The sequence below is a fragment of the Myotis davidii genome, unplaced genomic scaffold (genome assembly GCF_000327345.1).
Source record: "Myotis davidii unplaced genomic scaffold, ASM32734v1 scaffold38, whole genome shotgun sequence".
Lineage (NCBI taxonomy): Eukaryota > Metazoa > Chordata > Mammalia > Chiroptera > Vespertilionidae > Myotis > Myotis davidii.
Window position 1 is genome coordinate 1,878,387 of NW_006291383.1, and position 26,931 is coordinate 1,905,317.

General features: G+C 41.6%; 1 protein-coding gene and 1 pseudogene across 6 annotated transcripts in view; both read right to left on the minus strand.

Moving 5' to 3' along the window:
* The window catches only part of WDR7 (WD repeat domain 7), a 288,252-nt gene extending 261,597 nt beyond the window's left edge, over nucleotides 1–26,655 (minus strand). For 2 of the 6 annotated variants that reach the window (XM_006764460.2, XM_006764454.2), the window contains exons 1-3: nucleotides 17,101–17,287; nucleotides 7,979–8,058; nucleotides 2,659–2,830 (exon numbers count right to left, since the gene is read on the minus strand). In XM_006764460.2, coding sequence (XP_006764523.1) covers nucleotides 2,659–2,817 — 159 coding nt within the window. In that variant the 5' untranslated portion in view covers nucleotides 2,818–2,830; nucleotides 7,979–8,058; nucleotides 17,101–17,287. Of the gene's footprint in view, nucleotides 1–2,658; nucleotides 2,831–5,983; nucleotides 6,078–7,978; nucleotides 8,059–16,860; nucleotides 16,881–17,100; nucleotides 17,288–26,631 lie in introns of those variants that run through there. The other 4 variants (XM_006764456.2, XM_006764455.2, XM_006764458.2 and 1 more) reach the window with 4 other exon arrangements.
* LOC102753134 lies at nucleotides 25,546–26,441 on the minus strand (annotated as a pseudogene).
* Nucleotides 26,656–26,931: the final 276 nt, after the last annotated feature.

A 26,931-nucleotide genomic window follows, 5' to 3' on the forward strand; every position in this document is an offset into this window, starting at 1 on the left:
GGGTCCCAGGTTCGATTCCGGTCAAGGGCATGTACCTTGGTTTCGGGCACATCCCCAGTGGGGAGTGTGCAGGAGGCAGCTGATCGATGTTTCTCTCTCGTCAATGTTTCTAACTCTCTATCCCTCTCCCTTCCTCTCTGTAAAAAATCAATAAAATATATATTTTTTAAAAAAATTTAAAAAATAAATAAATAATAGCTTTACTGATCTAAAAGTACATTTAGAGTATCCTCCTTTTACTAATGTCATCTCTATAGGTACTCACTAAACTATTGCTTCTGCAATTTCTCTGACATTTTATCGCCACTGTGTTAGGCCAGGATGGAGACGAAGATATGGATGGCAAAAGTTGTAGCTATAGTTTTGAATCCTTTCCTAGCAAAAGAAGATACCATGACCTCTAAAGGAGGCACTTTGTGCCTTCCCTCTGAATGTTACATCTCTTCTTACTGGTCCTTAGCAGTTGGCATAAATAGTTGATAGAAAGTATAACAGTTAAGAAGACCCTCCATATATATCAAAAGACAACAACCAAGCCACCTCTTACTTCACCTTCTTTTCCCCTGGATAAATAATCCAATTCCTTTAATATTTCTCTCCTAGCTGCCTCCTCCCCACATCTCACACCTCCTCAGTCACTTTTATCCCTTGAACTTAAATACATATAACATTCTAGTGAAATCCATGCAGTAAAAGAATTGTTTCTAAGATCTCACAAGTTAAATCTTAGCTGCTTATAATCATTCCAGTAAAATGTGGTGTGATATTTTTTCTCATCACTGCATTGCTGATTCATATTTAGTTTTCGATCAGGCCTGAAGGCATATCACATTCTACAGCATTCATTTCCAGTTACTTTGCAACCTCTTAACCCAGCTAGCCTTTACGTGTGTGGATCATTTTCCCAGGTTTAGCAATTTCACCCTAGGTGTATACCTAACAGCAATGGAAAGATGTCCACACAAAAACTCATACACAAATGTTCAGCATTATTCAGTACAGCCAAAGTGAAAACAACCCAAATATCTACTAAATGATAAAAAGACAAATAAAATGTAGTATACCATAGCCTAAGCGACCGTTACAACCGAATGACTGAAACGACAGATCAGCCAGTCGCTATGATGTGCACTGACCACCCGGGGCAGATGCTAAATGCAGAGCTGCCCCCTGGTGGTCAGTGTGCTCCCACAGCCAACCTCCCATGGCCAGCCAGCCAACCTCCTCCCACCCACCTGCCCAGCAAACCTCCCACGATCCTTCCCCCCCGCCCAGCAGGCCCTGTCCGACAGGCCCCATCTGGCAGCCGGCAGGCCCCCAGGCCAGCCAGGCCTAGTGACCCCACCCGTGCACGAATTTCGTGGTTCCTTTCTGAAGTCATTAAAAATATATTTATTTTAAAAATGTAGATTTGAGAAGATTGCTTAGAATACCAAAAACTAAAAATAATAAATAATAAAAGTGACTCCTACCTATTCAATGCTCCCAATAATCCTACCAAGCATTTCTGAGGTTGAAATTGGAACACCACAAGATGACATTACTCAGGTCTTATCTGCCTCCAAACCCCATTCTCATTTTTAAGGAAACATCCCAAATATCCATCAACTGATGAATAGATAAATAAAATGTGGTATACCTGTACAATAGCAATATATTTGGCAATGAAAAGAAATGAAGTACTGACATGTGCTATAACATGGATAAACCTTGAAATATTACGCTAGTGAAAAAAGCCAGTTACAAAAAACCCATACATGTTACATAATTCCATTTATATGAAATGTCCAAAATAGGCAAATCTATAAAGATAAAAAATAGATTAGTGGTTGCTTAGGGGGAAATGGTTTATTGTAAATGACAGCTAAAGAGTACAGGTTTGGTTTTGAAGTAATGAAAATATTCTAAAAGTGACTATGATAATGGTTGTACAACTTTCTAAATCATTAAATTGTACACTTTAAATGAGTAAACTGTATGGTAGGCAAATCTTATCTCAATAAGACTATTACAATAAAACAATTACTTAAAAAGTCAACTATCTTGCCACGAATTCCAGGCTAGCGGTCACCTCATTTTCTCTGGTTCCCTTTACAAAAACTCTCCTGGAGAGAGTTGCCAGAGAAGGGAGATTTAAAAAATGGAAAAAGAGAAAAGCAGAATAAACCCTGCAATGTAATACTTGAATTGCAGGTAGTAAGTGAACTTCATGTATGTGCATGTGTGTGTGTCCCCAGCTCCTATTTTCCAAGTCTATGCACTGAGAGGTTCCAGCTGTAGAGCACACTGCACTCACATATCAGTTGTAAAGAATGGCAATAAATACATAGTGAATTTCCAAAATAAATACAACAAAATGTACACTTTAAATTGTTAACTTTTGGAAGCCTCCTTCAAAATGGGTAAAAATTTTTGACAAATTATAAATGTAATGTGTTATGGCACTTAGGATAGATATTATATTTGAAAATAGCCAAAAGCCAGCAAAAATCAACTCTGATGAATAACATAAATAATCAGCCTGCATAATACCAATCCTATTCCAAATGTATTTCACAGAAATATATGATGAGGTCAAGTGCTATTCTTGATCTGTGTTTTTCTCTACTAAGTAGTTTCCTATATTTAAAAAGCACGATAGGCATTTCAAATACTCACTTCCAATTCTACTGAAAGATCCCAGAGGCATATCTGTCCATCATGGCACCCGGTTACGATTGTGGCCCCGTCATCTGTTAAAAGTACTGCTGAGATGCAATGTGTAGGTGCTTTGCGACCCCAAAGAACGATGGGTAGAACAAGGCTGTTTCCTGCCATTGTGTTTTCAAACCTGGAAATGTTATCAGAATAATGTCAAATATTACAATATTTCCTTCTAAAACATATTATACATTTTTCTTATGACGCCATCGTGAATTTCCTAAGCCTCAGAATTCTTCTAAACATTACACATAATAGACACAAATACAAATACATAAAATCTCATTTTAGATGTAAAATCTCAATTAATCTTCACAACAAATCATGCAGTAAGTCCTACTGCCACTCCTCTTTCACAAATAAAGTCCATGAGTCATAGAGTTGCAAAGTGAACGTGAAGGAAAGAAGCTCCAATCAGAACCCAGGCAGCTACTTCAGACGCTATGTTCTTCCGCTGCTGTGCTGCCAAGGACCAGTGAGGTCTCCAGGCCGGGGAGGGTTGGGGGGGAGGCGCGGGGAAGGAGACATATGTACGACTCTTTGTAACATTTTAAGCAATAAAACAAAAATTAAAAAAAAATCTTTTTAAGTCTACAAACCAGTAATAAACATCAATGCCCAAGAAAAACTCAGTGTTTCACAGTTCTACACATTAAAAAAAGTAAGTTCAGTGAGAAACTCATTCAACCATATTTACCACAAGCCTATTATGTCTCAAGGCCATGACTGTCTTTTGTGAAACTTGAGGGAAAAAGAATTTCTGCATAATAAAAAGTTTTTTTTTTATTTTTAAGATGACCAACTAACCAGTGTATACTGGAATACTCCTCTTACACACATATAAGGAATGTACTAGATTTAAGTGTCATTAACTGTGTGGTTAAAAATCTAAATACTAGTTCAGAGAAGTTAGAGAGAAATAAAGACTGGGATAATCAAAGAGGCCTCCACAGAAAACAGAAGACTGTCAGGTCTCATAAGACAATAGGGGGTCACCTAGAGGCCTGATAGATGGTCAATGAAAAGAAATGTCACTGTAGTTATTTTTTTCTACCCCAGGTATTTAAGTGACAACAGAAATACATATATAACTCTAGACTCTTTAAAATGCTACGGCTGTCCTAAGAAATTTTCAGGAATACTCAAAGGAATAGGTACTTTCTATAAAAGAAACTGGTTTGATAGCCATTGTCTCGTTGCTAATTGCTTTTAGCAAGTCTCTTCTTTAGACTATCACCTACACATCTTAAACAAAAACAAAAAACTAAAATCTCTTTATAAAATGAATAGTCACTAGAAAATTAGGCAAGTAAAAAATTATGATTGACATTGGAATGTTTACTAAAAACAATCTATATTACGTCTTTTACTTTTTGTTAGAATACATGGCTTTCATTAGTTTTTTTTTCTCCCAAAACTTCATCTTTTTGCTATATCAGGTATACATTTAAAGAAAAACATTCCAAGTTTATTTCTATTAATAAAACCCTATATGTATCATATTCACCATCTCATAAGCTACCATGACACTAACCATTATCTCCATATCCCTATTTGATATCAGAAAATTTTTAAAAAGCACTGAACCAATTTAATAAACTTGGTAGGTACAGCATGTTCCTGGCTGAATAACATATCTAACCATGATTTTTCTCAAAATGAGAATCTGGAAGGAATTCATTTTTCCATGGTGACAACACTCAATTTTAAACTACAGCACCCAAAGATTTCTCTCAATTAAACAAGATCACAGCATCGAATGCAGTATGGTGAGATCTGAAAGAACACAATTTCTCGATCTATTTGAGGACTCATATTCAATGCACACTGCCTGGCTTAAGGAGAATGCAAATACACAGATTCAGAACTAAGGAATGTGTGTGCTAAGAGAGATGTGCCTGCTCTGATGCAACAGGAAAGGACATTCTGGTATTCAAGTGACAAAGCAACTCAAGGAGACCCGGGCGAAGAATGCATTGCATGGTCCTTAAAACAGTGAAAATAATCATCCATAACATGATAAAGGTATAGCTTACGTCATTAAAATACACATCAATCTCTAACTGAGCTTTTCCAGAAGCTAAAATAATTTCAAAGATTTAGGGGGGAAAACATAAAATCAAGAACTAAGAGCTGGGAGGCTAGGGACTGTCTTGGGCGGAGGGAAAAAATGGACACATATGTAATACCCTTTGTAATAAATAATAATAAAAAAAAAAAAGAACTAAGAGTTAATCAGAATCTGAAAGATCTCATTCGGGCAATTAAGCAACTTCATATGGGATTGGATTAAGATTCCTAGAAGTGATGTGACCACAAACTGAGTGGCTTAAACTGAGAATTTATTGTCTCTCAGTTCTTGAGGCTAGAAGTCCAAAATCAAGGTGTAGCTAGGGCTGGTTCCATCTGAGGGCTGTGAATGGAGGATCTGTTCCAGGCCTCTCTCCTTGACTTGTAGAAGGCCACCTTCATGCTCATTTGGCATTCGCCCTGTGTTCATGTCTCCAAATTCCCCCTTTTTTATAAGGATATCAATCATATTGAATTAGGACCCACCTGATGACCTCATTTAAACTTGATTACCTCTATAAAAATCACATTCTGAGGTACTGGAGGATAGGACTTCAACATGTAGAGTCTGCCCTGGCCAGTTTGGCTCAGTGGATAGAGCATCAGCCTGGGGACTGAAGGGTCTTGGGTTCAATTTTGGTCAAGGGCACATGCCCAGGTTGTGGGACTGATACCCAGTAGGGGGCGTGCAGGAGGCAGCCGATCAATGATTCTCGTCATTGATGTTTCTATCGCTCTCTCCCTCTCCGAAATCAATAAAAATTTATTTAAACAAACAAACAAAACAAAAGAACATGTGGATTTTAGGGGAAAACAATTCAACCCATAACAGGAATATATCCTTTTAAAAGGACATAACCTAAAATTACTTAACTATCAAAAAGCAGTCCCCCTAAGGAACTAATGTAAAGAACTTAACTATATCTTTTCCAAGGAATCATAGTTAACTGCTTATCTGAGGATTAAGGTAAAAAGTCCTGTACAACCAAGGTAAGGCGTTACCACCTTATGTTGTGTGTGGGGGGAAAGGAGAGGGAAGAAGGGGAACCAGAATCCAAAATTCACTGCTGTATTTCCAAGGAAATTAGATTGCAAAAACTAATCCTGTCCTATGCACAATGCTGTTTCTTGGCTGGTATACTTTAATAAGATCTCTACATAGAAAGTGTCTGTTAGGTGAGACATTTGAAAGAGAAATAACCATAAAGGATACCTGAAATGAAACTGCAGTAGAAATCACAATCAGTAGCTGGTATTGATGTCTGACTGCTGGGATGAGGGTAATTTCAGTGAAATACAAAAGAAACACACAACTTCTAAATAAATAATAATCAATCCAAAGGGCCTGGAAGATGGGATTGGAAGACAGAGGAGAATAGGTTTCAGGTCCAGGCTAGTGAGGGGAACAGAGAGTCTTATTCTCGGGACTCACGTAGAGAAATGGATTTGTGCTCCTAGGTCTCAGAACTTGATATTAAAACCTCCTAGACAACAGGATATTAAATCCGAGTTGGGGCAGACTGTGGGGAATGGGTTTTGGAGAATGCTGTTGAAGGCAGAGAAAACTGTCAAGGACATTTGGGCACTGGCTCTGCCATCTCTCCTCGGAAAAGGATGCATCCTTGCTAAGATGCTGCATGAGTTCAAAAATAGGAGAGCTTTGCCCTGACCAGTTTGGCTCAGTAGATAGAGTGTAGGCCTGCGAACTGAAGGGTCCTGGGTTCGATTCCTGTTGGGGGCATGTACCTTGGTTGTGGGCACATCCCCATAGGGGGTGTGAAGGAGGCAGCTGATCAATGTTTCTCTCTCATCGATGTTTCTAGCTCTCTATCACTCTCCCTCCCTCTCTGTAAAAATCAATAAAATATATTTTTTTTTAAAAAATAGGAGAGCTCGGCCTTCATAAAAAACTCCTCTGACCCTAGATGTTTTGTTAACAGGACAAATAAACTTCCTACTTGTTTAAGGTCATGGCCTTTAAGTTTTGTTACATATAAATGTACAATATTCCTAACTGCCTGTTCAAACACATTACACACCCAAAGTTTGTAAGAAACATATCTGTGGCCTAAATGAAGTGGTAAGAAGAAAAAGAAGAAATTACAGTAAAGGAAAAAGCCTAAGGCCCCTACAAGTAAGAGGGGGAGCTTGGCTGGGGGTGAGGAGAGGACAGGGAAACAAATACCACCATCCTCCTGTGCGCAGGCCCCTTCACTCTGGCTGAAGGTAATTAAAGTGTATCCACGCCCTAACCGGTTTGGCTCAGTGGATACAGCATCCGCCTGCGGACTGAAGGGTCCCAGGCTCGATTCCGGTCAAGGTCATGTACCTTGCTTGTGGGTATATCCCCAGTAGGGAGTGTGCAGGAAGCAGCTGATCGATGTTTCTCTCTCATCAATGTTTCTAACTCTCTATCCCTTTCCCTTCCTCTCTGTAAAAAAATCAATAAATATTTTTTAAATAAATAAAATAAATTAACAAATAAAGTGTATCCATGGTCAGCCCACACGTGAAAGATGAATTTGACTTAGATGGTTGATATGCACAATTTAATGTGTGCATAATTAAATTTTATGCAAGTCCCGTATATAACAGCTAGCCTTGCCTAGCTTATAAGAGAATTCAAGAAATTTACACCCAAAGGAATACAGTGACATTTTCTTCCAGGTGGCAATATGCTAGTTCTTACTCTCAAGATTCCTTCGATATCCTAGGTCATCTTAATTTCTGTACAAATTTTGAAGTCGACTTGTAAGTTTCTGCAGAAAATCCTGCTGCGATTACAACTGGAGCTGCATCAAATTCATAGACCAGTTTGGAGAGCCCTGGTTCCTCAAGATTTGATGAAATATCACCAAGGCAAAAGTGCATTCTAAAGCCAAGGATATGTCTTAAAGGGATTTAAGGCCAAAGTAGCATATTTGGCTTTTTCACTTCAGTCAACAACAATGAAAGTAACAACTGAGCTCGGCTGACGTGGTTCAGTGGTTGAGCACCACCTATGAACCAGAAGGTCACAGTTCAGTTCCTGGTCAGGGCACATGTCCAGGTTGCGGGCTCAGCCCTCTGTGTGGGGCATGCAGGAGGCAGCCAATGAATGATTCTCTCTCATCATTGATGTTTCTTTCTCTCTCTCCCTCTCCCTTACTTTCTGAAATCAATAAAAATGTATTTTTTAAAGTAACAATTGAAAGAACACTGAACTCACAATCAGAAGAACTGCACTCAAGTCCTGGCCCTTCTGTGCAATCTTGAAAAAGTTATCCCTCTGGGTCTCAGCGTCCCCATCTGTAAAAGGTGGACAATAACACCCTCCTTTCAGAAAGCTGTCATAAAGATGAAAGGAAACCAAACATGTAAAGCAGCTTGTAAAATACCCAGCACATGGCAGACACTCAGTAAATATTAATTTAAAAACACATAGACCTTGCTACTTCACATTCTGCTTCCATATCTACTAGTTTCTCTCAGCATTGCAACTTAATATTTAATAAAGTTGGACTTTTCAACTAGTTAATATCTTTCATTGACTTTCTGCCACAATAGAAAAGTACCACTGTGTATGTTTGTCAAAGACAATTCTATTATCTCCATATATGACCATTCAGTTCTGCATCACTTTATCAAAAATTACACTACAAACTCCCTTCCCAATACTAAGATAGCTTTCAAATTAAATTCTAATTTCATAATAACAATCATCACTATACATTTTGGAGCAGATTTTCCAAGTGTCCATTTTGTGCCTATGCCATGGTATTACAATGTAGATAAAACAAGCACAATTCAACCATCCAGTAGAGCTCACACACATGCAAACAATTACCACAGAGTGTGATACAGGAGAAATCTCAAGACCATCAAGTTATAGGTAAAGCCATAAAAGATGAACATCCTAACCTGACTCCGATGGGTCCAGAAAGGAGTCTTGGAAGAAATGGTGTGTGAGAATGAGTAGGAACTAACCAAGGAAGGGGCACGTGGAATCACATGTTCTAGGTCCCAGAGGTAAGACATCTCAGTTCTTTCTGCACAGTGAAACTAGTAGGGCGGGCATTTGGGGGAAAAGGCAGAATGACAAGACAGGAACCCACGGGTCAGCATGCACCAACTGCAAAGGACTTAATAAGCCATCCTAAAGAATTTGGAGTTCAACCTGACGGCAGTGGGAAACTGGTCAAGTGTTTCCAATCTGACTATTACTACCCAGAGTAATAAGAAGAGAGAGAGGAAGCAAGCATGAGGGGAAGGAGGAAGGAAAGTGAGAACATAAATGAGTCAAAAGAAGAACAGAGGCATGATCTAGTCTCATAGGGGTGACAACTCAGGACATGTTTTCATAAAATGGCACCAGAGAATTCAACAAAAGGTGCTCCCCATGAACGGCAAAATTCAATCATCCTTTGCCTATACCAGTAAGGCAAGACATTGCAAAAGTTGGTGAAATATGTGTCTACCTCCTGCTGTTTTGCTTCTCTTTTTACATTTAAGCAGTTGTGTTAAAAGAAAGGCTTTTGTAATTGACAAAAAATAATACCACCTCCTAACCTAGTAACGGAGAGCGTATAGCTCATTATCATCTTATAGATATTTATTTTGGTGGCTATTTAGATCCATTAGCAACTCTCTCAAGATCACACTGTAAACTGATCTCAGAGCTGAGAGGCATATGCAGACCTCCTGATTCCTATTGAATAAATATTTGTCACTATTCTATATTATCTTCATTTGTCACAAATTCCTTTTACCAGAAAACTTTACTCCCTAGTCGATCTGGCTGATCAAGATTTTACTAACACACATTACTCAAAGGAAAGTAGAAGTGTAGTATTTCTGGATAAAATGATACGCTGCCTCGGCTCAGTGGCACTTGGAGGGGGGCAGAGGGAAACGGGGGTAAGAGTTCTTGGAAGGGATGAAGGTGAAGCAGGATAAGTGTGATAGACACGAAGGACTGCCCCTGCCAAAGGGAGGTGCCTTACCCAAACTCTTGCTACTTTCCAGTGGGAAAGCCCACACCCAACGCCTGGTCAATTCAGGGGGTATAAAAGCTAGGCCCCCTCATATCACTTCAGGACAGCTCCGGAAGGGTCATTCATTCCATCTAGGAAATGCACCCAGAGCCCATTGAAATGCACTGAGACATCACAGCTCACCTTCTCTTTCAAGCCAAACCTGCCTCCTTTCCTTCCTTTCCCTGGTCTTGATATTAAGAGCACAACCCAATAAACCTGAGTACTAATCTCCGTCTCAGAGTCTGCTCACCAGGGAATCCAAACTGTAAAAATAAATGATAAAGCTTTTTTAGTACAAGAATATTCACTACATATTTTTATATGTTTGAAAATTTCCCTAATTGTTAAAAGGTACATGAAAAGAACTTTCATGTCCATCATTCAGGGATTGGTAAAACAAATTATGATAGAGCCTTACAACGGAAAACTGCTCTGTAAGATACGAAATGATCTCCAAAATACATAGTGGGAGAGAAAGGTGCAGTACAGTGTGTAAAATACATTCCCATTTTGGGTGGAGAAGGTGGAGGAGAACCTGGCTGGTGTGACAAAGTTGGTTGAGAGTCATCCTGTGTACTGAATGGTTGCTGGTTTGGTCCCAGTCAGGGCACATACCCAGGTTAGGGTTCCGTCACCTGTTGGGGTGCATAAGGGAGGCAGCTGATCTCTCACATCAATGTTTCTCTCTATTTCTCCCTTCCTCCCTCCCTCCCGCTCCCTCTCCTTTCCCCGCTCTCTCTCTAAAAACCAATAAAAATATATTTTTAAAAGGGGGGAGGTTATATATGTATCTATACATAGCTATAGTGGAAGTAGGATCTAAAGGCATCAATAGGTTCAAGTGAAACATTTTTGGCAAGAATATTTCATAGATGATGCACACATCACACTGCATCACCACACCAGCATGCTAATGTCACACGGTCCTACACAACTTGCTTAAGGTCGTGACTACCAGCTATTCCACCATCACTGTTTGTTCCCCTGTAAAACTATCACCAGCCTATGGAGTGGTACTCTGATAAGCCTACCCTGTTCTGCACTATCGCATGTGATACTGGTATCTTATGCAATTTTTAAAAGTTATAAAAGTTAAGATGAATTTGAAAAATCTAGCATCAGATCAATGTTAATTTCTCTATATTGCTTTTCTAACTCTCAAAAATGCAAAAGCAAGATGCATTTCTATCGCAGAACACAGGCATTTTCATAGGAGAGTCAATATCGTCTTGGTCTGTGTATTTCCTGTGTCCTAGGCAAGCCTCTTGAGACTTACAGACAAAAACAAATTCAAATTCTCCCTCATGAGAATGGCCACACATGAAGAAGAGTGGACCGCCCTAGCCGATTTGGCTCTGTGGATAGAGTGTCGGCCTGCGGACTAAAGGGTCCCAGGTTCGATTCTGGCCAAGGGCATGTACCTTGGTTGCGGGCACATCCCCAGTAGGGGCTGTGCAGGAGACAGCTGATCGATGTTTCTCTCATCGATGTTTCTAACTCTATCTCCCTTCTTCTCTGTAAAAAAAATCAATAAAATATATTTTTAAAAAAAGAAGAGTGGACCTACACTACCCGTCTACCAACAGGGAATATGAGAAGCAAGGACTACACACTACACAGCTAAATATACCTGCCATAGCTGCAATGAAAGAAGAAAAAAACTATTTTAAACGTTTATTCAAACTCTCAGAGAACATTCCAACATCATTTGTCAAAAGAGTGTGTTCAAGCCCTAGCTGGTTTGGCTCAGTGGAGAGAGCGTGGACCTGCGAACTGAAGGGTCCCGGGTTCGATTCCAGTCAAGAGATAACCATCAATCGGCTGCGTACTGCACGCCCCCTACTGCGCATGGAGCCCACAACCCAGGCATGTGCCATGACTGGGAATCGGACCTGCAACGTCCTGGTTCATAGGTCAACGCTCAACCACTGAGCCACACCAGCAGGGCTAGCTGGTGCTCTTGCTACCATTTTATTGAAGACTTGGAGAAAATGGAATCAGATCATGAAAACTGTTTATTAGAATGCAATGACACAACTAGGTCATAAAATGTCCTAAAGAAATTACTGAGGTGCTTCCTAAAAACAAGGGTTTCTGGAATTAAAGAGTTGTGAGGGACACAACCTTCTGAACACGAAACTTGTCACTAACTTGACAAGATTATACTTTCTTATTTAGGTGGCAAGAAATCTACTCCCAATGAACCTGACATTTTAGGACTGATTTTGTAAAAGGAAATTCCAGTCTTGTTTCTAAAGGACATGTGGAATGAGCAGATGGCAACAGAAGACTACGCTTATTTCTTATTGCTAAGCCAGCCCTGAGCACATGAAGTCAGGTTTTGAAGCTCTGTAGAGCTATCTGGTCAAAAATAAATCAGAGATTTTTAAAAGATTCATAGATTTTGAGGCAAAATGAATCATGTTTAAAATTCCTGCATCTGCCGTTAGGATGTCTGAACTCTTCTTATCATCAACCTGCCTCAATTTCAAGAATCACCCTTTAACCTTGTACTGATATGTATGCATATATGCATGGCCTATGGACACAGACAATGGGGAGGTGAAGGCCTGGGGTAGAGGGCGTGGGCGGGCTGGAAGGGGTCAATTGGGGGTGGAAAAGAGACATATGTAAAAATAAATAAAATAAATAAGAATTACTAAGCTAAAAGCAAACTATGCCCACTAAGCCCCTACATTTCAGCGAGAGCAGCTTCAACTTTATGCCCCCACCCACCGCTATCCTCACTGCACATCCATCATTCCTTCTTCTTCCCTTCACAAGGCCATCAAAATTCTAAAGTGAGCACTGAAGTTTCTCGTTGTTCACAAATTACACTGCCCAGAAGCAGAGACAATGCTTTCCCATGATTAGCTGTAAACCTTGAGGAAATGGCATAACCTCTTTCCAAGTCAGAGTATCTTCATTTGCAGCATTCCCCTCCCCCTCATAAATAACCTAAAGGAAATGTTCTGCCCATTAGAAACTGCTGCTGACAAGGTCACCAATACCTTCCCCACGAGTAAAGCCAATGTCAAATCCTAATCCACGTCTTTCTTGACCTACCAGCAGCATTTGGCATAGTTCATATGTCATCTTTCTCAAAACACTTCTCCGCTTGGCCTCCATGTCTTCACACTTTCCTGTTATCTCTCTGGCTTTAGTCTCGTCTGTGTTGGTTGTTGGTTCTTTTTGTTGTTGTCGTTGTTTTTAATCTTTAAATGTTGAACTTCTCTTCTCTGGCAACCATCCTCCCTCCCTCTCTCCCTTAATGACCTCACCAAGTCTCAGATATCATCTACGGATGTCAACATGTACTGCATGGCTCAGTGGTTGAACATCAACTTATAAACCAGGAGGTCACAGTTCAATTCCAGGTCAGCGCACATGCCCAGGTTGTGGGCTCTATCCCCAGTGTGGGGTGTGCAGGAAGCAGCCGATCAGTGATTCTCTCTCATCACTGAAATTCCTAGCTCTCTCTCCCTCTCCCTTCCTCTCTGAAATCAACAAAAATATATTTTTTAAAAACAGGTATCTGCTTATTGATGATAGGATTTCATTAAGTCACACATAAACCTTCAGTGAGTTCTGCTGATGATCAATAGCATGCATTACAGGGTGGGCAAAGTAGGTTTACAGTTGTGACTACGTGAAACAGTTTACTCTTGTATTATTATTTATTAATTATTACATTATTTGTATTGCAACTGTAAATCTACTTTTGCCCACCCCTTATGTAAGATTACTAACGCTTTATAAAGTGCAACAATCAGATGCACAAAACGGGAACCGAACTTACAAACCTCACTGACCCCATACTCTAACCATCAAGTTTATCTGTCCCAACAAATAAAGCAAGTGTCACAGAGAAATGTAACAGATAAACCCAGGAATAAAGTCACTACCTAGTTCCAGGCCTAACTCTACAAGCACTAAAATGATTTCAAGACTTCTACTACCAATTTTGATCTGCATGAGGACAGACCATCAGGGACCAGGGGCGGGACTTATCTCTGTAAGTCAGCTCCCCTCTGGTTTGGGGAGCGCACTTTTCCTTTCTTCCAGAGCAGTGGTTCTCAACCTTCCTAATGCGGTGACCCTTTAATACAGTTCCTCATGTTGGGGTGACCCTCAATTTCATTGTTACAAATTGAGTATAATTAAAGCTTAGTGATCAATCACAAAAACAATATGTAATTATATATGTGTTTTCCGATGGTCTTAGGCAACCCCTGTGAAAGGATCGTTCGACCCCCAAAGGGGTCTTGACCCACAGGTTGAGAACCGCTGCTCCAGAGGCTGAAGGCTGTGTTTCCCAGCTGGAGCTGAGATACCAAAAGAGTCTTCCGGAAGAGCTGCCTTGCCCTGGGGCTGCCTCACAGCCCTGAGGCTTCTCCACAGCTGTGCTGTATCAAACCTGAGCTGTTTGCACTGAAGAAAGTTTCCTTCTTCACCACACCCCACACTGGAGATTCCCCTTGGCACCAATGACCATGGATTGACAGTCCTTAGCGATTTCATCACTGTGTGAACATCAGAGAGTGCACTTACACAGGCATAGATGGTATGGCCTACTACACACCGAGGCTACATGGTACAGTTTATTGTTCTGCAGGGGAGGAAAAATAATTTCCCTCTATCCTTCAGAGCGCTTGGCTGCGACATCCCTGTACTAAAAGGCAGATTAGCAGGAGAAAAAGAAACACAAGTTTGGTAATAAATATACCTCCTGTATACATGAAAGAGAATCATGAACTGTAACTCCCCAAAACCTTCAGCAGAAAAGACAGCGAGGTCAGGGAGCCAGTTATGAGAAGTCACAAGGAAATGACAGTAAACAAGGTTAAGGCTGTAGTCCAGGTTTAACAACATTGTCTTCTGCATTGACAAGAGTTTCTATAGGAAAGGTCATGCCTAGCTTGCAGCAAGGGAGAAACCCTTACAGATGTAAATGTCTCAGAATAACTCCTACCTGGTTTTCAGAACTTCTCCCCTATCTGTTGTTTCTTAACACTAGCCGGCCTAAAATAAGCCTTATGTCAAAGAGACATATTTGGGGGTGAGAAATTCTGTTCCCTTACAGCTCTACAAACCTACACAACATGTCACTGTACTGAATACTGAAAGTAACTATGGCACCATGGGAAGTATTTATGTGATGCCTTGCCCTAGGACATTGTGTTACCTATGACATCATTAGGCAATAGGAATTTTTCCCTTGCATTGTAATCTTATGGGACTATCATTATATGCATGGTCCGTTAACAATGCATGACTATAAAGATATAGACTCTAGATGTTTTGAAGACCTGTAAGTTTAAAAGATAACTATGAAGTTAATACATAAAATAGAAGAATAATTTTCTGACTTCTTTTTTTGTTGTTGTTGTTAATCCTCACCCAAGGATATTTTTCCATTGACTTTTAGAGAGTGGAAGGGAGTAGGAGAGACAGAAAGAGAAACATTGATGTGAGAGAGACACATTGATTAAGGATCCAGCCTGCAACCAAAGTATATGCCCTTGACCAAGATTTTTCAGTCTGCAGGCCAGGGCTGATAACAAACCCCCCAAAACAAAAACCATACGTTAATTTTCTTTAATCATAATTAAAGATTTCTTTTCAATAAAAGGCATCATAAAGAAGTTATAGACAAAGGACAGAATAGGAATAGATGTACTTGTAATATTTAAAGGACCAGTATCTAGGAAATACAAGGAACTTCAGATCAACAAGAGCTAAAACCTCAAATTAAAAAAGGGGAAAGGAATGGACAGGCAATTTTATACAAGGGAAAAGCCAAAAAGATAAAATGCCCATGAAGAAATGTTCAATCTCATTAGGCATAGTGAAATGTAATTTTAAATGAGTTTTTACTTTGTTATCTATTAGTCTGATGGGGCTATAAAGAGATAGAAGCTCTTGAACTGCCTGCAGGAGTGCAGACCATTGCAGCTTGTTGGAACACAGTCTGGCAGTCTTTCCGTAAAATATGTACATAAATGTCCCAGGATCCAGAAATCACATTCCTGGATATAAATCGCAAAGAAAGCATCATAGAGGTCTACAGGTATATTTATCATTGTATCGTCTATAGTGGTAGGAAAATGAAGGTAAATGTGGGTATCCACAAATGGAGAGTAGACATAAAACGTTGTGAAGTAAGAAAATGTTTGTCTATGCAACAAAATTACAAAAACTCAGTCAATTTCTCATACAGCTGATGATTCTTGCCACCTTGTCCATGAAATCCTAAGCAATTAACATCAGAAAGAGTCATAGCTTGTCTTTCCTGATTCTTGGCAAATGGTACTGTGAATGCAGGCTGTAGCTCACATTAAATCCTAAAATCAGCAGCATCAACAATACCAACGCAGCCTGCGGTGGAACTGTAACTCCTACTATTGTTGCAAATTATAAGTAACCAGCAAATTCTGCCCAGCGTTTTAGAAATTGACATAGCAAGTGAATCAAAACTTAAAACGCAATTTTTGAATCAAAGGCAGGGTAGTGCTGACTCCAAACACATCGCTTCAGAACGCAGCGTCCCACTGGTGAGAGGGAGTAGCAGGTACCCTCTTAGACCAAGTCCTAGCAGTGGTTCTCAACCTGTGGGTCGCGACCCCTTTGGCGGTCGAACGACTCTTTCACAGGGGTCTCCTAAAACCATCCTGCATATCAGATATTTACATGACGATTCATAACAGTAGCAACATTACAGTTATGAAGTAGCAACGAAAATAATTTTATGGTTGGCGGTCACCACAACATGAGGAACTGTATTTAAAGGGCCAAAAGGTTGAGAACCACTGAAAGGGTCGAGAGCGGGCAGGTGGCCTCTCACCGACGAGACTCTAACAGACGCCTCGATACCTTAGGCAAGGGCAAACTAAGGAGGAGTGCCAGCGGGTAAGGAGAGCATGGCACCCCCAAAACAAACACGTTGCCGGAAAACACTGTCAATAGCCACCCACCCATCATCACGAAGCACCTCGCCCCGTTTAGATTGCCACTGAGAACAGAGGGTCCCATCTCAAGACCAAAGCCAGTGTCACCAGAAGCAAATGTCACTTACCAGGCTAGGGAGCCCCCAAAGACACCCCTCCGTCCGTCCCCCCCCCTAGCTAGACCCACGACCCGGCAAAGGTGCACCGTTGTGGGCCTGCACCTCGGGCGCAGCACAGCACCGAGCTCCCAGCAGCGGAGCTGACAGCTGGCGCCGCCACCCGCGACCCCGGGAGCCCACGATCTGCACGTTTGGGTGCAGCCCGCCGTGGAGATCCCCCATGGGGAGGCTCGAAAGCCGGCTCCCTACCTGTCACAGCTTCATCTCACGCCCTGGTGTTGTCTGACCACCCGTAGCCGCCTGGGCGAAGGCGCCAGGCCAGGGCGCCTTTAAGCCTGTGGGTGGGGAAACCTAAGGGACGGCAACCCCCAGCCCAGCCGCCGCCTCCCCGCCGGGGCTGCAGGGTGTCGCTACCGCCGCCGCCGCTGCGGTGAATCAGCTGACACCGGCCTCCACTGCTGTGACTTCTGCTGCAACTGTCGCAAAAGAAGACGAGGGGGCGGGAAATGCACTCCGTCTGCAAACACGCCAGGAGGCGGAACGGAGGGGAAGGGGTGAGTGTGGGCAAGGAGTGCACGGCTGCCATTTTGGTTATGGGAAGTCTGGTCTAGGCTCTCCTCTCGCCTCCAATGCCCAAGGTGGAGGGAAGCGTGAAATGCCAAGTGTCAGTGTTTGCTCGTGATCAGGCTGTTGCAAGTTTATCCTTCTGCCCCCGCGCCTCGGCCCAAGAGCCTGGCAAGTGTTAGCTCCAGCACTTGGTTACTGTTTTCCTCTTACCCCCGAATTCAGCGGTCGCTCACACAGAGGGCCAGGGGGAGAGCCCAGTTACTTGACTAAAGGAAGTCTGACTTTGCGCCACATTCCCGCAGAGGAGAGAGAAGGGATGCACACGCGGCTTCTCTTCATCCCCCCCCCCGCATATGTCCCCATATACAAAATAGGCATCATAACCTCATGGGAGTCTGGAGATTAAACAAATGTTAATTACTGACTATGTTGTCTACCTTCCTCCCAAATATTTGTTGAATGAATGGTTGATACAGTCATTTAAAAAAATAATCTTTTTATTGATTTCAGAAAAAAAAGGGAGAAGGAAAGAGATAGAAACATCAATGATGAGAGAGAATCATTGATTGGCTGCCTCCCGCATGCCCCCCCACTGGGGATCGAGCCCACAATCCGGGTATGTGCCCTGACAGGGAATCAAACAGTGACCTACTGGTCTGGAGGTCAATGCTCAACCACTGAGCCACACTGGCCAGGCGATACAGTCTATATCAGACTGCCCTGGATAAGGTGAGATTATGAGAGCTCTTGAATGTCCTCGTAAGCTTTTTTTAGACTTTATTCCAAAGGCAATGAAAAGCCATTGACGACTTCTGACCAATACATACAGTGGTGCTTTTCCTACCAGTATTGTATTTGTTTATACTGCTGTATAACAAATTACCACAAATTCGGTATCTTAAAGCAGCATGCACTTATTGCCTCCCAGTTTCCAGGGGAAAGGAGTTCAGGCACAGCTTAACTGAGTTCTCTGCTCATGATCAATAGGCTACCACTGAGATGTCAGCCAGACTGCATTCTCAGCTGGAGGCTGACTAGGGGAGAACCTGATTCCAAACTCACTGAGGCTCATTCATTTCCTGTGGCTCTATGAGTACGAGCTTGGACCTCAGGTCCCACAGGCTACCCACAGTTCTGTGCGACATGGGCCTTCCCAAAGGCTCTCTCTCAACATGGTAGCTCACTTCTTCAGAGCTAGCAAAGGGAATTTCTCTGCTGAGCACAGGAAAGCAGAAACCACATAGCTATCAGTAGAAATAATACAAATAGATAGAGATAAAACTATAGATAATAAACTCGTCAAGGAAGTGACAGCCCATCACTTTTGCCATATGCTATTGGTTTGAAGCAAGTCACAGGTTCACCTGCACTCAAGGAGAGAGTGTCAGTCACAAATATTAATCTGGCAGAAACGCATCATGAAAATTAGGTGGGAAAGACAGAGAGGCAAGGTGATAAGTTGTCATTGCTGTTGTTTTAGCCAAAAGATGTGTAGTTGTCACCAGAACAGAATTATAAAATGGAATCCATGGGATAAGGCTTTAGAATTTAGTAGCAATTACCCTATACAACACACCAATACTTCCTGGACTTCCTAAATTCCAAGTTAGTTCTCTAAAAGGCAAGAATTACTCCTCCATTTTACAAGTTTCAAAAAAGGGAGGTTATCATGCTGCCCAGGGCTCTACACGGAGACCACATGATCACCATCATTTTGGATTGTTTCATGTGTGCAGTTTTTTTCCCCTCATTTGTAAATGTGTTGTTTGGTGCTCCCCCACAGTGCCTAATACTTCACTAATTCTGTTCTTTCCTTAGTGGACCCGTCCCCCGAAAAGTCATGTCATGATTGAGGGTTTCACAATAGCACTGAGAAACTCGCGCAGAATGGCTTAATGATTAAAACTACGTAAGAGCTTCCCTTTGCACTCTTCCACATGACATGAACGTCTACTGTTTTGAGACTTCTCTGTTTTTCCTATCTCATGACTTCCACTGAATTAAACCATTTCTTTCCAAGTAACAGAACGTCTTTTTAAAGAAGTATCTCTATTTACTCCATATTCTAGGGAGGAGTGAAGGTGATAAGATTGGGATGCTCAAGCTCCTCATAAGTGAGGGTTTAGGGGCCCCTCACCAAGCTACCAAGATCAGCAGGGGGAAGTTAGGGTAGTAAGGAAGGGGATGAGTGTCACTTGTGGCCCTGTCCCTAGGGGCTGTAGTTTGTCCTACTAACCTCCCTCTTCTGTTTCCTATCAGGATGAGAGGATCACCAAAGCCCTGGGAGAGTTACTGTTTGCACCTGTGTGAAGAAAGGGATCCACGCACTACAAATCGTGGTGGAAGACACAAAGGTGTACTACCCAGATTCCCCTTCCAGAAAAAAGCACTTCCCAGCTCCATGAGAGTGGTTTTGTGCACTGCTCCTGCTATTAGCTTCTTCAAGGTTGCCTCAGCTGTCCAGCTGGGGTTACCTATTCTTGGCATAACCCCTGGCAAATGCTTGAGTAATACAAAGTTAAGAGCACACTCTTCTTGGAAAGACACCCAGTCAATGACTATCAAGAAGGCGTACCCTTCCTCTCACTATACCACCTTCTTCTCCCTTTTCCTCCTCTTCTTCTCCATCTTCTCCTTTTCTTTCTCCTCTCCTCCTCCTTCTTCTAATCACTTAAATTTTTTCAAATAAAAAATATTTCAAAAAGAAATAAAGAGTAAACAGTGGCTATGAGTACTTTCCTTTCCTTTTCATGAAATAGTACTGTACTTTCTTTCAGATGTCCAAAGTGGAACAGCATCATTTATTCAACACCCAGTGCTGGATACTGTACTGAGCTGGGCATGCGGGTAATGCAGAGAGCTGGTTCTGTGGTCACGTTGCTCACAGTCTGGCGAGAAGACAGTTACATCTACCGTGAGCACAGTGGGAGAAGTGATGTGCGGTGGTACTTTCTGCCACTTGCAGTGGGTCTGATGCTCCTCCTTTCATTTTATTTTAATATGCTGAGTTTTGGTGGCAAGCATTGTGTGTTTTTAAACTTGGTTTTTTCCCCCATCACCATTTGGAAAACATTGTTTTTAACATTGTATATGTAGCCACTTCCTTGTAAAGAATTCACTAACATACATTTTATTTTTCTGAATGTCTTCAGTGCCTGGTCCTCAGATGTATTCAAAGTCTGCAAATATTGGCACTCAAGAATGGATTGACTGCCCTAGCTTGTTAGGCTTAGTGGATAAGAGCGTTGGCCTGTGGACTGAAGGGTCCCAGGTCAAGGGCACATACATACCCAGGTTGCGGGCTTGATCTCCCAATAGAGGGCGGGGAGGAGGCAGCTGATCAATGATTCTCATCATTGCTGTTTCTATCTCCTTCTCCCTTCCTCTCTGAAATCAATTTAAAAAATATTTAAAAAAGAATGGATTGACTGATATGTGTATGTGTCTGCTGGAGGACATGCCTGAGAGAGCTTGCTGTGAATATAGTGGAAGCCTCTCTTAAGAGTCTTATCATTTCTTCCCTATCTGTACATTCTAGCCAGACAATGTCTACTACAGTACCACAAGCAAGAGAGAACTCTCTTTACAAGCAAAAATATAGTTATATGTAGTTATGTGTAGTTTTTCCCTTCCGAAGAGTTAATTCCAACTCCCAATAGACTCTTTAAAAAAATTAAAATATGGATTTTAATTTCAGAGGATGAGGTGATGGAAATATTTGTCTAAATATCTAGTTTTCTTAATAGAGACTCTAGGCAGCTTAATGACTTCTGAACCTTAGATATATTATTCCAAGAGAATAAACTATTTAATATTTCTGGGAAACTCCCAAAACTGACTCTTAGAATTGTCAGCAAGGTTCTTCAGTTTTTTCCAGTAGAAAAAAATATTCAGGGCAGTGACAAATCACTATACTACTTCCCAGGAAACCCTCTACTCCAAGATACTGCCTACTGTCCAAAACTAAAGAATATATACTATAGTGGGACAGTGGTCCATCTGGTGACTTTAAATGGCCTTATTTAAAGAAGCACTTGATATCTTAGGGACAATCACACCACTTTGACTGAAAAGATATTGCGCCACCTAGAGACAATTATGAGAAATGGTATTCAGTTTTCAAATCCAGCAGCATATTGCTAAAAAGGGTTGGGAAATTATGAAGCAGGATTTATTTTCTATTTAATATTTATATTACACATTTTCCCCTCAAAACTTTAAGTGTAAGGCAAAGATTATCATGTGAAATAAACTACCCAGTTGATAAGCAAAGTTAAATCGGTATACTATAAAATATTCTAAGTTCTCTACTTCTTCAGAAATAAGGTAAAAACATCCTAGTAAGCAGCAGTTATTTGTATGTGTATATACCACACATACACATACACACAAGGGTGCAGCCAAAGGAAACATAACTGTAGGCTGGATCAGCTCTGGCTGCAGTTTCTAGTGTCTGCCTTGAGGAAAGAGGATTGTAGGTGTAGACAAAATACCTATGAACATGCAGTCAGAGGGGTTTCCCTGCACTAAAAATAGATTCCCTTGTAGAGATGTGAAAGGAAAAGAAAGAGCCTTGAGGTCCTGGTTCCTTGAAGTGGAGAGAAGTAGAAACCCAGGAAGAAATGGCAGACTAGTGCATCAAGGCACCTGGTCCATAGGCAACCTTCAACAAAGGGCCCCATTCCCTAAAGTAGTCACATGAGGCAGAGAGGGCTCCACTTGAAGAGGGTGTGTAGACAGAGACACCCAGAGATTTGTACTCCAAAGCCCCAACCCTACCCAAAACCCAGAAATTTGATACGGTTTCTAAGGCAGACACAGAGGAGATAAGGTTAAGATTTTGTTTTAAATGGATGTAGCAGGAGGGTGGGGATTCAGACTGGAAATGAAATTGTTATACAACACAAAATAGTATTTCTTGTACACCTGATTTTGTGGACTGAGATTCACACCCATTATGCTTCCTTTCCATTCATTTACTCAACCATTGCTTATTTTGTACCTACTATGTGCAAATGACAACTGGGAGAATAAACCCATATTTCTAACATAGCTACTTGTAAAATCAGCAACGTGAACCCATGGCAGCTACGAGTCATGATAGAAAGGCTTTCTCTGGTTACTGGCTGAACTTGTAAGAATGGATGAGTCTGAAACAAATTATATTCTTGACGAGTTAAGAGGAAAGTCAGGAGTCATTGCTATGAAGTGGAGACGTTTATCCATTTCCTTTCTATATTTATCTAGGCCTGAATATTGGAACATGTTCCTTCATAAAGCATTCTTTCCTCATTCCAGCTGGAAAACCTCTCTTCTTTTTCTGAGCCACTGTGGTATGCCATCTATATTCTGCTATGGCACTTACCACATTTTAACTTGTATAGTAAACTTTGTAGAAGAGTCTTATCTCCCTAACATCTTTTTGGAAAAATTCCACCCACCAAAAGCTTATTTTAATTAACAAAATTAAGCATTAGGTACAGGACACAGGGAGATCAATTAACTATGAATATTATTACTTTCAGTTATTACTATTAGGGGAAGGAAGGATCTTCTTTGTTGAATTCTTGAGTAGGACTTTATTTTCCAGCTGTGCCTTCTTTCTTTATTATTATTATCGTATATGCTATTGATAATTACTGAAGAAATTTAGAAACTATAGATGAGAAAAAAATCATCCAAAAAGTATCACTCTGCAGTAAAATCTGCTAAAAGTGTCCAGGCACATTTGTAAAGTCTGTTTCTATGTAATTTTGAGTGCAGCCTGGACAGAGCTAAAGCAGCTGCATAATTAAGTTACACACTTCTCTGAAAGGCAGTCTTGTCGTCAGTAGAACAGGGACAACTGCCACCTGGCCTGCATCTCTGAATTGTGGGAGAATCTCTCACAAGAGTGACTCATCAAGGCCAGGACGATGTCGGACTCATGTCTAACTGCTGAGGATCTAGCACAGTGCCTGGCACACTAGAGGCCATGAACGATTTGTGGGCTGATTCCAATCTTAATTCACTGAATTGCACTGGCTCTCTGGATGACAGCCAATGAGCCGCTTACTACATTCAAAGATGTTCCTTAGGTTCCATCCTTTTGGTCTTTGACCCTGACTTTTGTGATCTTCCTCTGGCCTCTCTGCTCTTTTGTAAACCCCCTTTTCTCATTTTACTCCCCATCTACTGTATGCCTCATCTGGGTATCCTCAGGCATCTTAACTCAGTAAAGAGCACAAATTGAAATATTTGCATTATTCTAGATTCCTCCCTCTGTCATCGCACTAATTGGGTCCACACTGGTCACCAAACCCGGTGGCTCTTATCTTCTAATTGTTTCTCAAATATATCATTACCTCCAATTTCCACTGCAGCTGCTCTCAACTCAGTTCTTGGATTACTTTAATAACCTCCTAAACTGGTCTCACTGCCTTCCATCCTCCTCACAACTGCCTCAAGGCTTTATCTAAAGACACTTGTAATCATAAAATTGCCACGAAGTGATTACTTCATTGCATTCATGTAAAGATACACATTTCTCAACTAGTTATGATCTGACTACTGCCTCCCTTTTCAATTTCATCTCCCCAGCTAAATCCAAAAGCAAATCATTCGACTTGTCACTCAGCACCCTGGTGTTAGACAGCCTTAACGTGAATGCAAACTTGACTTCTTGCTAGGTGTGTGAACTTGGGAAAATTAGTCTAAAGATGAATACTAGAACCCACTTCACAGGGTGGTTGTAAGAATTAAATGAGCTAATACACACAATGAGCTTGTATCATATCCGACACATAAGTTGTCACAAATTAGGTACTATTATTATCATCAGCCCTCTCAACCCATGCATTTGCACCGCTGGTCCCTCTGCCTGGAATACCCCTCACCTCTCACCGTCTGGCTATTCCTTTCTTCTTTATCAAGATTCAGTTCAGATCTCACTCATTTATGGAATATAACGAACAATATAAACTGATGAACAAAAACAGATCCAGAGACAGAGAAGCATCCATCAGACCGTCAAACCTCAGAGGGAAGGTAGGGGAGGGTGGAGATAAGGGGGAGAGATCACCCAAAGGACTAGTATGCATGCATATAAGCCCAACCAATGGACACAGACAACAAGGGGGTGAGGGCATGAGTGGGGGAGGGAGGAGTTGGGAGGACAGTAAGGGGATAAGGACACACATGTAATACCTTAATCAATAAAGAAATAATAATAAAAAAAGATTCAGTTCAGCCCTGGCTGGTTTCTCAGTAGTTAAGAGCGTTGGCCCTCTGCTGAAGGGTAGTAGGTTCGATTTCTGGTCAAGAGCATGTACCTTTGTCGTAGGCTCAATCCCCAGCCCCGGTTGGGGTGCATGCAGGGGGCAAGCAATAGCTGTTTCTCTCTCTCTCTTTCTACCCTCCTCCTCTCTCCCCTTCACGCTCTCTAAAAAATATGGGGAAAAAATCCTCGAATGAGAATTCAAAAATAAAAATAAAAGACTCAGTTCAGGGGTCACATCTCCTGGAAAGTTTTCCCTGCCCCATCCTCCTATTTCATTTGTTTCCCTTGTTTCCTTTGCAAACGTCTTTGTTCCGTAACTACTGTTTGCGTCTATCACTAAACTGGGAGTCCCTAAAAGACGGACAGTGTTTTCTTTCTTTTTTTTTTAAGAAGAAAAAATGTATTTCAAATAGGTTCGGTGGTACATGTGCCACAGCAAAAGCTAACTGTAGTAATTTCATTTCAAACCACCAATTATGTAATTTAAACATTATTTGGGAATGAGCAGTTTCTGAGAAAATCAATCCAGTAATTTTTGCATTTATTGTAGACCTTATTTCAGTACTAGAGAGGTTACATTTGTATCACCAAAAGATGAGAGTAATCGCTAAGGTGAAGTTCACTCCCCAGCACTACTTTGAAAATCTGACTTGTTCCAAATTCTTCAGTCATCATCTACTGTTGGCTTGATTGTCACTCCTCTTCTTATTTGACCCCAACCAATTAAACTGCAAAATGAAAATAAAAGAAACTGTGATTTTTGGGATATTTCATTATTACCACACAATCATTTGACATAACTAGTTTTACTTGCCTATCTGCTCAATCTGAATGTTTCCAAAACCTGCTTCTCCATAAAGCTCACACTATCATCTTAGATTCTTAGACCCAGACAGATGGACTCTAGTCAGAATGAATGACAAAAGAAAAAAACATGCTACTCTGACATCAAAGGATCTAATAACAATAAGTCGGGGTTCTGAAGTAAAATCTCTCGGCGGTACTGGAATTTTCTTTACTATGTACTCACAGACAACTTCAATATTGTATTTCAGCTGAGCAGAAATTGGAATAATAGGAGCACCTTCTGCTACTGTACCTTGTACAAATGCAAGGATCTGTTCATACTGTTCTTTAGCCTGGCTTTCTTTCACCAAATCTATTTTATTTTGTAGAATCAAAATATGCTTCAGTTTCATAATTTCTATAGCAGCCAGGTGTTCAGAAGTCTGAGGCTGAGGACAAGACTCATTACCAGCTATCAACAGAAGAGCTGCATCCATCACTGCGGCACCGTTCAGCATAGTGGCCATCAAAATATCGTGGCCAGGGCAGTCAACAAAGGAAACATGTCTGACTAATTTGAAGTTTCCTTTGGTCCCTGGAATGTCTGTAGGAAACTCATCAGGTGTGCTACTTCCACAGGATCTGTAACATTCTGGCCGAGGACAACTTGGGTCATCAAGTTTATAAATCTTAGCATTGGCATATCCAAGCTTGATTGTAATATTTCTTTCTAGTTCATTTTTGAACCTGACAGTGTGGACTCCAGAAATAGCTTTTACAACTGTAGATTTCCCATGAGCCACGTGGCCAATTGTACCTATATTAATTGTGGCTTGCCTGCTGATTACTTCTTGTGAAAGTGGAGTCAATTTGGTAACATCCAAAGTGGCGAGATCCTGTCGAGAAAGATGCGGCTGGCCAAGAGTCACGCCAGCCTCACCCCCCGCCATCTTGTTGGGAGAGGCGACGGACAGTGTTTTCTATTCCTTCTTTTTTTGACACAGCTTAAAGACAAATGCATAACATTTTTTCTGGATGATTGCAAAGAGCGCGCCCGCATATTATGAGACCCGTAAATAACTGTAGCCTTGAACCCCGGGGGGAAGGGGGCTCCTTTTTCACCTTCCCGCCCCAGGAAACTGCAGGAGAAAAGGCGCGGTCTCGCTAACCGCGGAGGAACACAGGAGTTCTTGCGTCGCACTCTGCACCTGAGCGTGTGACCGCGGCTCGGCTGCGCCTGCGCAGCTCCGGCCAGTGAGAGGCTCCTCAGTGGAGTGGGGCCACGGAGCGCGTATCTGGATTGGGCGGCGGGAGCCAAAACAGACGACGCGGAAATGACGTCACCTGCGCAAGCGCCGGCGGCCTTGCCGCGCGGTGGCTGCTGGGAGCTGCACGCCTTACCTCCCTTTGCCTCCTCCCTCCCTCTCGCGTTCCCGCCCCCTCGCCGCTCGGCTCCTGGCGTGACTCGG